General features: G+C 42.4%; 1 protein-coding gene across 9 annotated transcripts; it reads left to right on the top strand.

Moving 5' to 3' along the window:
• The first annotated feature begins 31 nt into the window (after positions 1-31).
• sanbr (SANT and BTB domain regulator of CSR) lies at positions 32-12,499 on the top strand. Of its 9 annotated transcripts, none has more exons than XR_011691464.1 (23): positions 32-823; positions 1,679-1,830; positions 1,980-2,151; positions 2,458-2,557; positions 2,773-3,011; positions 3,217-3,275; positions 3,720-3,880; positions 4,641-4,727; positions 4,871-4,981; positions 5,262-5,385; positions 5,657-5,809; positions 6,019-6,099; positions 6,311-6,453; positions 6,565-6,661; positions 7,123-7,155; positions 7,356-7,455; positions 8,797-8,882; positions 10,247-10,275; positions 10,440-10,513; positions 10,689-10,777; positions 10,982-11,078; positions 11,676-11,792; positions 11,898-12,499. XR_011691464.1 is itself a non-coding variant. In XM_071481417.1 (23 exons), the coding sequence occupies exons 3-23, from the start codon at positions 1,681-1,683 to the stop codon at positions 11,738-11,740; spliced, it is 2,250 nt and encodes a 749-aa protein (XP_071337518.1). In that variant the 5' UTR covers positions 32-823; positions 922-1,007; positions 1,679-1,680; the 3' UTR covers positions 11,741-12,499. The 9 variants fall into 9 exon arrangements, 7 of the variants coding, with proteins under 7 accessions (XP_071337518.1, XP_071337517.1, XP_071337515.1 ...); XR_011691465.1 differs by having other exon boundaries at positions 10,982-11,064; XM_071481417.1 differs by adding an exon at positions 922-1,007 and having other exon boundaries at positions 11,676-12,499.
• The last annotated feature ends 1,901 nt before the right edge of the window (positions 12,500-14,400 follow it).

The raw sequence follows: 14,400 nt of genomic DNA on the forward strand, positions 1-14,400 counted from the left end.
CCCTTGTCTCTTAGCAACAGAACGCCTATCCTGCTGCACTGCGACAATGGGGACGAGTCACTGCTGTAGATCTCGACGGAACCATTCAGAAAACGTTTATTCGTCTAAATTATCTTAGGATCTGACCACCGAGTTTGTATTTTGCAAGTGCAGCCTGTCGCTAACACCTTCCCCGTGCTACTGGGTTTAAAATGTACAAAGACCTAAGTATTAGTACGTACTTTCTTAGCTAGCTGATGAGCTAGCTGAGTGAAGCTAATGCTGCCTTGAAAGACTATCGGAATTACTGGTGTTATGGATGGAATCGAGCTTTAAGGTTTATTCCTTACCTAGTAAATAGTAGTTAATAAAACATACATGAGTCTGGAGCCACCTATTCCTAAATATCTTACAGAATTGATCGCGTAGCCACTTTGATCATAAGGCCTGTGCCATAGGCTTCCGCAAGAGTTGTCCACTCAGACAAAAGCGAGCACATTGTTAATGAGGAGTATACAATTTATCCCGACATCAAAACATAGCAAGTAACATGCATAACTTAGATTATAAAACACCACAAAACAACAACTAAGCAATACCATGCGACTGATTGCATCACTGGCGGTCGTGACGCTTTTTGTGGGCTGGTGAACAGGTGTTTACGAGAAGTACCTGAAGGCAGCAGATCCTGTCCAGCAAAGTTAGCTAGCGGTAGCAGAGGATGCAGTTAGCCGGTAGGAGAAGACCGCATCAACAGCATCATCCATCCACAATGACATAAAACAAGCACCAGCTTTCATTTCTGTACGACACGACGGGGAGAGAAATCTCAGACACCAGATAAGTATGTCAACAATATTTTCTCCTTTTTGCTGTTTGAATTGTGTGGAGCGAACCGGCTGAGTTAATTTGACCTAAAAGCATCTGATGTTGACGGAGCAGGAGGAGGACAGAGGGACTCGGCCTGCGGTAGCATCACTACTCCACTGACACTACAGATGAATTGATATACACCTGAATCAGCAGCTGTATGTAAACCTCAGTGACTGTCTACAGTCATTGGTAAAAATGCACAAATGCTCTGCCTCATCTTTGGCTGCTAGATGAATTCGAGAGTAGTTACTGTTATGTATAAGTAAATTGTGTGAATTGAACATTTCAAGGTTAAAGTTAGTGTAGAAATATGACTAAACTTTATTGAAGCTGGCTCAAGTTGCTGCTCATGAACCAGTATTGACATATTGATATCTCATAAATGATATTTCAGTATTTTGTGTATGATTTAGTGCTGACATACCACATTTAACTTGAGGTAGGGGAGGTATGAAAGTAAAATCATGAATAATTTGGATTAGAGCTAAACTATTATTTATTATAACTATTATTTGCATCATTGATTATATCTTGATTATGTTCTGAATTTGTCGTCAGGGCCATAAAATGATAGAAAATGGAGAAGAAAGTCTCCAGTTTCCGTAATTGCTTTGTTTTGCCCAACCAACAGACCAAAAACCAAAAGCATTCATTGTTACTGTAGCATTCATGCATGAAAAGTGACTTAAATTATTATCAAGATAGTTACCAATTAATTTTTGATTAATCAGTAATTTCAGCTCTAATTTGGATATGTGGATCAGGCAGACAGAGGCATTCATTGCTGACTTACTGCCATTTGTTTCTTATCTGTCTGCCTCTGTAGAGATGAGCCGCTTCTGCTCAGACAACAACAACTTTCCTTATGACAACAATGTCCTAGTTCTGGACATGGTGCTGGGCTCTCTCTGGGGAGTACCCCAGCCCATAAACTGGGACAATGTAGCCAAGCTGGTTCCAGGATTCACTCCCAAGGAGGTAACTGGAATGTTGGGTAACTACGAACGCTTCCACCCATCCACCCTTCCATCTATCCAGTCCCATCCACCAGTCATTGCATGATTTAGGACCATTAGGCCTGTGTTGTTGATAAGAAATAATATCATGGCACTGATGTGATCATGCAGTGTGCCCGTCGATACGAGGAGCTGAAGAACAGTGGGGGTTTTCCTCATGTGGACAACCAGTGTAATGCCCTGACAGAGGGACATACCTCCCCTTCAGACGGCCTGTCCACGCTGATGGACACCGGAGAGATGGGGGAGACAGCAAACAATCAGAGCACCAGCAAACTTACAGGTTAGTAAACTTTGTTTACCTTCTTTTCTTGACATTGTTATATTATTTGCTGCTTTTACAGCTTGGCTTCCTCTCACGAATCATTTAAGCTTAACTGAGTTAATATGGTTTATTTTTAGCTCAGACTGAGATCGCGTTTTTACCTGAAATATTCTCAGTAGAAAACACAGATTACTGACTATCGAATATTTTAGAGCAGCACAATACTTTGTTAAAATCTGTGTCAGTGCAGCTGTGGTATTGAAGGTTGCTCTTTTTTTATAACTGGGTTCAGATTATATTTATGTTTTTTTCGGCTGGTGTCAGGAGGCTCTAAATCAACGCTCTCAGGAAGGGTTAGCGCTGTGGAGAAGAAAGAGAAAAGAGTCTCAGTGGAGGAGAACGACAGACCTCAGAAGCCACGAGAGTAAGTTGTAGAGACTCATCCTCAGTCTTTACAAGGTGCTGTTTCCCATAGCAGTGAAGCCAGCTCACATGAATAAAAGTGTGGATTGCTCACACATGACGTGACACTCACCTCCTGCAGACGTGCTGTAAAAAGTCTGATATATTTTCTTCAGTGGAAAAATTTTTCCTCCTGGTATATTTTAGCAAATAATGGATCTAAACTTTCTCTTACAGTCCCAACATGGTCATCCACGTGTGTGATGAGACCAAGAACCTGAAGCAGGACTTCACTTGTCCCAGAGATCTTCTAGTCAAAGAGATGCGTTACTTTGCTGAGTATTTGTCTGTGGACGCCCAGAGATGGGAGGAGGTGGACATCTCAGTCCACTGTGACGTGCAGATCTTCGACTGGCTCATGAACTACGTCAGGAGGAACTCTGCGGGAGAGGGAAACAAGGACAAACCCCGGCTCGGTAAAATCCCTGTAAAACAATAACAGTTACAACATTATTCCACATGGGAATGCCTGAGCACCTGTTAGTGTAAATCAGTGGACGGTGCTCAATTTATTGGTCACTAAACGTGGTGTGTGTTTGGTGGGTCACGGGCTGCGTGTTCTGTGTTGTTTGTTGGTTGTGGGGTTTGCTTGGTTGGTCATGTGGTGTTTGTCGGTTACAGAGCCCAGCAATGTGATCTCAATCCTGATCTCCTCCGAGTTCTTGAAGATGGATACGTTAGTAAGTGTTGTGACGTGTGATGCTAGGTGTGGTGATGACCTACGGGCCCCTTGTTTTTCAGATGTAACTTGGAGAACTTACATTGCTGTTTAGAGGGCTGAAATTGACTGGTGGAAATGTTCTTGTAAGTTTTCTCTTATATTTACATTTACAACTCATTTTCTGTTTTGCAGCTGATAACTTCTCCTCATTCAGGGAAAACAAGAGGCCCATAGATAGAGCTTTGTTAAGTTGATGTTGCATGGATGTTAAGAGTGAGGATCCAGGAATTATATAGTTTTCATAACTGACCTCATCACAGCTGTATTTATTCAGGCTCTGTAAGAGGAGCTAACATCGTAGCAGTGGTGTTTGATCAGTGTTTGTGAAGATAGGCTCATAGAAATGAACGTTACAGTCCTCGTGAAAGGCTCTTATAAAAGCTGTACGTCTGTCCATGTTCAGGTGGAGGAGTGTATCCAGTACTGCCACAAACACATGAGTGCCATCGTGGCTACACCCTGCAACATGAACTGCATCAACAGCAACCTGGCAACGCGCATCGCTGAGCTCTTCAACCACAATGAGGCCGACGACATCAGGGACAAAAAAGACAAGTTCAAGAGGTGAGATGCCAACAGAAAGGCAGGAGATGCAAACGCATGGAAATAATAATGAAGTTAATGAGTTTTCACTTCTTCAGGAAACTGGACTGAAATCATCAGAGTGTAACAATCAGGAGCATCTTAAATCAAAATTAAAAAATTAAATTAAAAAACATTTCTGTGACTGTGTCTAAGAGCGAACAACGTGTCATCTGTAGCTTCTTCAGGTTTCGCTCACAGGTGTGATGAACACATATGATTCGTGATTCATGACCAATTATCACAGGCTTCATTTTGTTATGTTTTCAAAAAAATTTCACATTCAAAAAAACTGTTAAAATACTGTGAATATTTGCTCCTTTAGCCTTGATTACAGAAGTAGAATTTACTCTTGAAACTGAGGACAAGCGGCAGTTTTAAAGCTAATTCAAAGTTTTTTTTGAAGCATGAAGCCATGAACACTGAACAGAAAAAACAAAATGATTGAAGATCTGTAGATGTGGTCTGTTGGGAATGCGTGGACACTGGTCTGGGCTGATGTGAGATTCCAGGGATGAATTATTATCTCGGTTTGACCCTGGATTGAGGGTCCCAGTGTTAGTGGCAGCAGGTTGCTGATTTAACAGCTGTGGGAGGAGTCAGGCCTCTGATGATGAGTCATCCTCACACATTCACTGATTAAACAAATGAAATATATTTTTCATATCAGTGACAGCATCACAATTCAATATCAAACAATGTTTGATTTTTTTCCTTCCTTTATTCCCTTTCACCTTTAAAGCAAATTGTTCCAGAAGAAAATTGAGCGTCTCTTCGATCCCGTCTATCAGAGTAAAGACTCACTGGGGAACGCCTCCACTCTCTACAGGTGAGTGGGAGCAGTCAGCTGCTTAGTTCCTCTAAGTAAAGTTTCCTTCAAACAGGTTATTAGTTTCTCATGTTTGAGAGTTCATCAATATGATCTGCACTTTTTCTCTTAGCTTCATTTTTCTGGATGTTGTTATTTGTCAGGTGTGGTCTGTGCCTTAAGCTGCTGACCAAAGACACAGAGAGGAAGATTTCCTGTGTTCCAGGGAAAATCAACATCGATGCTCGTGGAGAGATCATCTATACACACACTAGGTATTACAGCAGCTGCTCATTGTGACTCTGTGATTATGGCTTCACAGGAATAAACAAAGACAAGATTCATACAATCACAGTTCCTGTTTTTATTCTGCTCAGAGAACACAGAGAAATATTAAGGTTTACTGGGCAGCAACTTTCACTTCTTTATTTCCTTCTTCTTTGTGTTCATGGACACCATGTGTGTATGTGTACGTTCGTGTGTGTGTGTGTGTGTGTGTGTGTGTGTGTGTGTGTGTGTGTGTGTGCATGCTCATGTGTGTGTTTGCATTTGCAGACAGAAGAGCTGGGATGTGCATGAATACATCAGTGGTCTGTATGAGGACCTCAAGTCCTGGGTCCTGGTCTACTGGAGAATCTGGGGTACCATCAACTACCTCACCTGCTCCCGGTGCCAGCAGGTTAGTGTGTGTGTCAGTGTGTGTGCATGAGACTTGTGTGTGTGTATTGCACAAGTGATCAAATGAGGAAAAAGTTAATAGTGATTCTCATATCAGAGAAAAATCACCAATCAAAATTTTTGTTTTGATTGGCACATGCTTGTGTGCGAGGAGAAGATTATTCTATGAACATGATGCATTTATCAGGTACCTTGTGTGTGTGTGTGTGTGTGTGTGTGTGTGTGTGTGTGTGTGTGTGTGTGTGTGCGTGTGTGTGTGCGTGCACGTGCAGGTGTTTGTGTGTGCAGAGCTGACCCACTGCAAGTACCACCCAGACAGTGTGCTGTACCCCGGCCTGGGTGCAGAGAAAGGCTTGCACGGTGCAGGAATCTACCCCTGCTGCAACCAGAGGGTCCTCCGCTTTGATCCCACTGGTATGCCCAAGGTATGGACTCACACACACACACACACACACACACACACTTACTGTGTAACTTGTGAATATTTAGTTTTTATATAAATAAAATGATGCATGTTTTCACAGTCTCTTTATGTTGGTCAGGTGGATTAATTAATGGCTGCACTGTCAAGGTTTAATTTAACCCTCATTTGTACTTTTGTCTCCATGCCCTCCACCCACTGCATGCTGGGAAGGCCACTGACCCCTGTTATCCTCTGTGGCTGCAGAGACTGAAAAAGTGCAGCTCACAGTTCATCCTGACACATTACACAAAGGTTAACAAGAGCTAAACTGCTGCACTACAAACGTTACAAACGTCTGCACAAAGAGGAGCAAATTCAGTTTATTTTTACTTAACTACTCCTGGGTGTTCCTAGTTTTCTAGTTTTCTGCTGCTGCCTGTGATTCTACTGAGAAGAGGAAATCCTGATACAGTCAAGTGTGTTGTGTGTGTGTGTGTGTGTGTGTGTGTGTGTGTGTGTTCAGGGCTGTAAGATGCGAGACCACATAGTGAGCGTACCTGATGAAGAGAACTGTGATGAGGTGACCTCGGCCCAGACCAGAGTCCTCAATGACCTGCTGCTGCACAGAGACGCAGTGTGTCTGTCAAACACACCGCCTGCAGACGGGTGAGAGGATGATTTGAAGATGATTGTGTGTCTGGCAGTGTGTGTGTGTGTGTGTGAGAGAGAAGTGCAAGGAAATACAGTTTACTTATAATGTGTGTGTGTGTGTGTCAGGACTGAGGAGAGTCCATCCAGTGCAGAAAAGGTTCAGGACTGTGATGTTCTCTTGGAGCCAACACTACTTGGACCTCTGAGAGGAGACGGCAGCACTGTAAGTGCTCTCTTTCCCTCTCTTTCTCTCTCTCTCTCCCTCTCACTCTCTCTCTATCTCTCTCCCTCTCTCTCTCTCTGATGTTTTTCATGTACCTGTGTGTTTCTCTGCTTCTCTCTCTCTCTCTCTCTCCCACTCTCTCTCCCACTCTCTCCCTCCCTCTCTCTCTCTCTCTCTCTGATGTATTTCCTGTACCTGTGTTTCTCTGCCTCTCTCTCTCTCTATCTATCTCTCGCTCCATTTCTCTCTCCCTCTCTCTTGCTCTCTCTCTCTCTCTCTCTCTCTCTGATGTTTTTCATGTACCTGTGTGTTTCTCTGCCTCTCTCTCTCTCTGATGTTTTTCATGTACCTGTGTGTTTCTCTGCCTCTCTCTCTCTCTGATGTTTTTCATGTACCTGTGTGTTTCTCTGTCTCTCTCTCTCTTCTGGCTCTGACCTCAGCTACTTTCTCTTTTTGACCAGTTTTCCCTTTTGAAAAACTGGAGTCTGCAGCTGGTAGGACTTTTCCCTCATTTCCTTCATTACACAGAATCTGTTTCTCTTCTGGTATCGATCATGCTGTTAACCAGCTGATCACTTTGTTGTGTAGAATTACAGACGCATGCAGGTGTGTAGCTTTTACTGAGAGCTGTAGTGAGATCAGTCGAACGTAGGGGCATCAAGCAGCTGAGTGTTAATGTGTGTGACCTCTCCAGAGGCAGCAGGCTCTCCTGTCAGAGGATGAGGAGTACACCACGGGGTCAGAGGTCACTGAAGACGAGGTGGGGGATGAAGAGGAGCTGTCCAAGAAACAAGGTGGAGTAACCCTAACGATATGGAAAAACAATCATGTGATTATTTTGACGGATATATTGTGATTGTAACATGAGTCATGGTTTGACGTTTTTTCATTTTCACAGAAAATTTTTAAAGATGCTGATGATGTGATTTTTGTTGAGACTTGTACCAGACAAGCATGTTCCCTCTGGAGAACATGAATTGTTGGCTGTGGCGTCTCCGTAGCACCACAACACTTATGGTGCTGACAATGCACAACAATGTTGTGACACATTTAACCTTCATCAGAAAAACTCCTGTGTTTGGATGTTGCACTTGGCCTTGACTATATTTTGAATTAATTGTGCAGCCCTAGTACATAATAAATGATTAAATGATTTATCATTTAAGTTATGACTAAAATGATATATGTTTAACTTTCTGTTCAGCTAATTGAGAAGTGAACTTGTCATTTCAGAGAGACAGTTTGCACAGTTGTGGGTTGAACAAACACAAGATTTTATCCATAATAAAAAAATCTATCAATCTAAGCCGTTAGATGGAGAAGAAGAAAATAAGATGATCGGTTATGATACTAATTAGTAATCATGGATATATTCTCATGATGAGGATGCTGTAGGGAGCTCTGATTACAGGCTCATAACTGTCGTTGTCACCACTATTATAACCACAGTGTCGTACTGTGGTGACAGTTTAATTACAGTTTCTATGGTTCATTGTGTGTCGTCACAAAAACTGCATGAGTGGGCAGTGATTGAAAGTCATGACAGTTGTTACTGATGCGACGCTGGAATATTCTTACAACAGAAATTTACAGTCACTGTAACTGTGGCTCATGGATGAACTGTTACTTATGTTCTTATAATCAATAATCAGCTCTTATAGTTTTTATCTGCACTGATTTTCATGTTGTCATCTGAGGACTGAGAAAATCACTGAGATGAAGAGGTAGACATAAACCTGGTGCATCACTCTGACTGACTTTTACCATGTAACGTGTGATGCCTTCAGGGGATGTATCTGTGTGACTAATCACCTCTGTCCTCAAAATAAATGTCATGTTTATTTGCATTTAATGTGTCATTGTATTTCGGTTCCTTTGACCCCTGTAGTGCAGCTTCAACACTGAGTCACCACCGTGGTTTAAATGATGAAAGTGAAGTGAGGACACGTGATGAGACGTTGCTCTATTTTTAGCTCATCTCCACCATCCTGCTCTATTTTTATCATTTCATTGTTCCAGCTCTACATTTTTAAGGCGGGAAAATAAAACTGTTTGTGTCTTTGACCAGCAGGTGGCATCAGAAGCTGATGAAATGTTCATTGAGGTTTTTTTTGTTTGTTTTTCTCTTTTTCCAGCTGCTAAAAAAGCCAAGAAGGCTCATAGACCTCTGAAAAAACAAATGTCCTCTCCAAACTTCCAACGCAAAGAGAAACCAGAGAAAGTGAGTCAGTGATTTTATTCATGTCCACTTCAGATTCAACCTAAATATCTGAAACATTTGGTCACTGCTTTGGTCTTCAGGTACAATCCAGTGTAAGGTAGCAGCACAGCAACAGTTGTTCTGTAACAGGGTGTGTCAGTCATGGAAATGTCTTAAAGATATAATATAGAATATAATTTTCACAATATAGTGACTTTTTATTTTATATGAAATTAGGAGCTCACACCAGAAGTTGTTTATAATTAGTTTATCCGAGCAAAATAATTCAGCTTCAGAGAATTTGACCTTAAATGTATGCATGACTTCTCCAAAACATCTGCTTAACAGTTGAACATCATGTCCCTGAACGCATCTTGTACACTGGTTATTTATGGTTCCTGAACTTCCATTAGCTGCTGCAGATTCAACCAGAAACACTTTAGACTGTTTGTGTTTAGCTTCTCTGTTTACATTATATTGTTTTAACTGTGATATTTACTCCTGCTCAAATAACACAGGACAGTATAAACAGTATTTTACACTTTAAAACAGGGGTCTCCAACTTTGAGGGGCTAAAAGGTGCTGGAGGCTTCTCATGTCTTATATTACTGGTTAAATTTTTTCACATATCAAACTGATCTCCAAACCAAATCAGATGAATAAAATAATATAAAAAGTCATCAAATATCAATATCCAGAACTTACATTTTGTACCAGAAATATCTGAAACTCACATCAGTGTCAGTTTTTCTTATCTGAGTCATGATTCAGAGTCAAACTTGAAACACAGGCACGATACCACCACTGCAGATAGACGTCCGACATAAATCTGATAAGAAATCAGAGAAGAAGAAGCTGCTCAGTGAGTGATCCACTGATAGCTGTCAGAGCGTCCAGCCGTGCAGAACAAACAGGAACTTAAATCAGCTGAGTTGGTACATTTCATTTTCTAAAATGTAAACAAACATGGGCTGAAAAAAAAAAAAAAAGAAATGGCCTCAAGTTGAAACCCACAGTTGAGCTCACTGTAACCATGGCAACATATTTCCTGTTTCTTGGAAAAGTTTAGTTTATATCTGATCTGTTATCCAGAGGAGTTGATATCGCTGCACGTCTCCTGCAACATATCTGATGTAAACAAACTCATTTGACAACTGACAGATAATGATGTGGTGTTGAAGAGAAGGGGGGTCAGTCTGTGCAGGGGGGGTTGCATTTAGAGTAGATTCACTGAGTGAAGCTGCATTGCCATGTTGAACTGTGCATCCCTGGTTTGCACTGTGCTGGAGACTGTAGTTAGACGAGACTCTCCGAGCCTCTGGGCCACATTTGAAGAGCTCTACCTGCACTGGTCTGTTTTCTAAATCTGGTTTTCTTCCCTTCAGTCACAGACCAGGGACAACACACCTTTCATGTGAGTCCATCTGCAAACACCATCATATGTAACATCCTCATACACACTTACACCTTTCTGTATCTGCTGCTATTGTAACTATTGCCTGTCAGTATGTGTGCATGCTGTTTGACTGAACCCTGGTTTACTCTGGTGCCTGTGCTGTGTGTGTGTGTGTTTTGTAGCGTGAGCGTCCAGAAGAGTAAGTGGGACAGCTCTCGCTCTATGCGCTACAACCAGGATGCCCAGAGAGAGGAAGGTAAAGGAAATGAATGTTATTAATACTTTGATATTTTAGGTGTATCAGTTAATGCACCAGGACATTCAGATCAGTCTGAGTTTATACCTGCTCCCACTTTATTCTTTGATTATTACATCAAGTTCTTCTTCTTGTGTTTTTATTGTTCTTGCTACTTTCTGTCTTCATGAACCAGACCAGCGTCGCATGGTGGAGATCATCGGCCACCTGACAAAGATGAGGTTTGGAGACCAGGAACACAGCAAATCTAAGGACACTAAAGAGGTGTGTGTGTGTGTGTGTGTTTCAGAGGATACATGTTCAATGATGTGTAGCATCACAACGCTGAAAATGCAGAAGTTTGACCAGGAATTTTTTCACATCATGTGAAAAAAATCACATGTTGATGTTGAGCTGTCAGCCTGCTGTCCTAGTTTTTACAGCTGCCTGATGTTGGATTGTTTGTGTGTGTGTGTGTTGTTGTTGCAGCCTGCAGGGGGAATCTACTCCAGACTGGAGGCGCAGTTTAAGAGTGCCTCACAAGCCAGACACAGTTCAGAAAAGACACCCAGGTACCCTCACCAAGGTTATAATTCTTATTTTTTATTCTTATTTCATTTTGACTTTTCTCAATTTCAGTTTAGTTGAGTTATTAGCCTCAGTTTTTTTTTCAAAAAGGTCAGAAAAAGTAGTATAATAAAAACATTAAACCATTTCATTAAGAAGAAACAACTCAAAATGAACTGGACCCTAACCCTGCCTAGCAGTCGTCGTAGGTGCTGCAGCTCATCACTGCAGTTAGTTTACAACCAAATACTTGACGTCACTAATGCAGTGAATGTTTTGGATACTGCTCCATCTGCACAGCTTGATTTCTCATCCACCCAAAATACTTACAGGCTGATGTATGAAATAAACTGACGAGACCAAAACTAAAGACAATTTCTCTATAATTTCAGTTTATTTTAGTTCATTTTGTAAACACACAAACACACATTTTCAGTTAGTAATTATTTTTAAAATTACGGCTCACTTTTATTTTTGTTACATCATATTTAGTTTATGTTATTTCATCAGTTTTAGTTAAGGATAATAACCTGAGTGTACACAGACACACACTCTCTAGTGTTTGCTGATGTTGTGTTTCATAATGAGCTGTCGTCTTCTCACTCTGCCTCTGCAGATCTAAGATGCGCTACGCTCAGATCCGGACAACATAAAAGACCTGATGCGGGAAAAAGCCACTGAGCTGAACTGATGAAGAGTCAGTAGAACAAAGAGGAAGAGGCGAGATCCTCCTGTGAGGGCTCACACAGCAAAATAACTTCCTACTGACAGCCCCTCTAGCACGGCCACCACCTGTAACCTAACTGTGGACCCTCTCCTGTCCCTCACTCCCTGTCAGCCCCCACCTCCCCCCTCTCTCTGCTTAACTCAGGTGACTACGTATGGATCACCATTAACTGCATCCTCTTTCGCTCAGCTCGCTGTTTATTTGTGCAGCTGTGACCAGCCCTTGAAAAACAAGGAGAACTCTGGACCCGGCTCAGCACTTAGGAAATGCACTTTGACTGATCTCAGTGTTTCTTCAGGAACCAGACAAGTGGGGGTCTCTGCAAAGGACAGCTGAAGTCTCCTCCGTCTGTCGTCTGAGGATCCCAGTTGTTTAGGTCCAGTAAACACTTGAACAAGTTTAAGAGAAAAGACCAGATCCTCCGTCTGCTGGAGGCCAGATGGGAAGATGAAATGTTTACTGCATCAACACAACTCGGCTTGTTTCAGTTAAACTGTTGTACATCAGCACATTAAAGTCTGCGATAATTCTCATTGTCCTCTGCGGTGACGCTCGGCCATCTGGATGAGACAGATGCTCCACTTATTACCCCCCCCCCCCCCCCCCCCCCCCCCCAAGTTCTGGTAGAGATATAGTTCTAGTCACTTCTATCTGTACTGGAATGTGTGTGTACGGTACAACACTGGGACCAATAAAACATGAGCGACACTGAACTCAAACCTTCATGTGATGTGTTCTTTCTGCCTGTGGTCCACCGGGTGGCAGCACATCACCTCAGAGGAGACACTGGGCCCTCAGAGGTCAACTTTGCCCCAGTTTGACCACAACCTGTCGCCTCTGCTCCAGCTGACAGCCAGGTGGTGTCACTTTCATCAGCTTTCCTAAAAGAAGTTTTAGGAAGTAGTTTTTAATCTTTTTTTCTTGACTTGAAAGAGCAGAAGCAGAAGGTTGTAGACACTCTAAAAGTCCTGGGCCACTGGGTGGGATGTCAGTCACCGATCAGTGGGTGTGCTAACCTGGGTCTTCCTGTCAGACTTACTCACAGGGGTATTAATAACCTGCCTGCCCACAGTGCACACACAGAGCGGGGCATAAGGGGGCACAGAGCGTAGAGCCAGCAGGCGGGCATGCATTTCTTTTTTTTTTTTTTTGGTGGGGAGGCGGGCGCTACCCCAGCTGTTCCCTCTTCTCCTCGACAGCAAATGCCGAGAATGGCTGAGGATCTCTGGATCTGGGTCAGGAAGGGGGGGGGGGGGTCCAGTTACAGCCGGACTGAATTATGGTCCTAGAAAGATGCAAGATATAAAGCATCAAAGCAAACATATGAAATAGTAATACACCAGAAGAGAAGAGATGCTGAATCCACAGAAAAGAACACGTCGTGCAAAAAGTTGTTTCATTGCTGAACACAACCACACAGACTTGCTGCTGGTGCAAAGGAGCTGGGGCGGGGGGGTACAGGCCTCTGGGTCCAGAAATAAACCCTTAAACTAAAACCCACTGCTGACATTCATGACCTCTAACCAAACCAACCAAAGTAGAGTAAAATGAAGAGTTTAATGCAGAATTGAAAGTCAGATTATGATCATGATCTGCTGGTGTTAAAGTTCAGCTTCCTGTGTGGTTGCATCAGAGCTGACAGGTTGTTGGGTTTGCATCAGATCAGTGTTTCAACTTTCAGTGGTGAAGCATCATCATAACCTTTAATGTAATACCAGTAAGTTAACAGGGATTAGAGGCAGGGTCAACTTACACAGCGCCAACCTTGGCCAAAGATGTCTGAGCAGCAACGGCCGGATGCCTCGGGAATAGTGTGTGTGACATACGACATCCGTCATCGTCGCCATCATCATCTTCCTTTCCTTTTAGGATTTATGTGGATGTGGGAAGAGAAGCGTGTTTGAGCTCAGGTCAGAGAAGTTCAGGTGAGTCTGATCCAGATTTGTCATGATACGGCAGCCAGAACGGTGTTTTAACTTTTTCTTTTGGTTTTACTGCAAATGCACTTGTTTAAACTGGAAGTTTTTAATGACGAATCTTATCATAACAAACATTTCCTAGAAAGCTGCTCGTTTTACTGACGTTCCAACATCTCGATTAAAACCAAAATGTTTTTCTCAGAATTTCAGTTGGCAAATTCCTTTATCAACAAACATTCATGATTTTATTTGGAGATGGATTTCCCAGCCTAAAGAGGAGACAGGTGGACAAACAATGACTGGTTCACTATGTTTAATGAAGTTGAGATGAGGCAGAATTCAGCTTATCACCTCTAAACCAGTGGTTCCCAACCTGTGGGCCGGGGCCCATCGGCGGGCCGTGAAGGTATTGCAAGTGGGCAGACAAATCATTTGCAAAAACAGAACGTTTTTGGTGAAAAGATGTAATTATAAAAACATTTCTGAGATTATCAAGAGGGCCAAGAGTTGGAAAAGGTTGGGAACCGCTGGTGTACACAGTACAGGGTTTCACAGAAGGCAGTGCAGTGACTAAGATCTTCATGTTCTGTTTTCTGATTTTTAAGGACAGTATGATAAGAACTAGTTAATCTTACATTCACATTTAATACATTTAAAATCTCCAGCGAAATCTACTTCGTAACTGTTATTTTACC

This window comes from Trachinotus anak, unplaced genomic scaffold (assembly GCF_046630095.1).
Source record: "Trachinotus anak isolate AG129_WGS33_773 ecotype Australia unplaced genomic scaffold, CSIRO_AGI_Tana_v1 ptg000007l, whole genome shotgun sequence".
Lineage (NCBI taxonomy): Eukaryota > Metazoa > Chordata > Actinopteri > Carangiformes > Carangidae > Trachinotus > Trachinotus anak.

What these genes read in the sequence shown, in the direction of transcription:
- sanbr (XM_071481416.1), top strand. Translation starts at nt 1,681, where the DNA reads ATGAGCCGCTTCTGCTCAGACAACAACAACTTTCCTTATGACAACAAT. An exon ending in AACGCCTCCACTCTCTACAG is followed by an intron (nt 4,728 to 4,870) that starts GTGAGTGGGAGC and finishes GTTATTTGTCAG; the next exon opens with GTGTGGTCTGTGCCTTAAGC. An exon ending in AGGGACAACACACCTTTCAT is followed by an intron (nt 10,276 to 10,439) that starts GTGAGTCCATCT and finishes TGTGTTTTGTAG; the next exon opens with CGTGAGCGTCCAGAAGAGTA.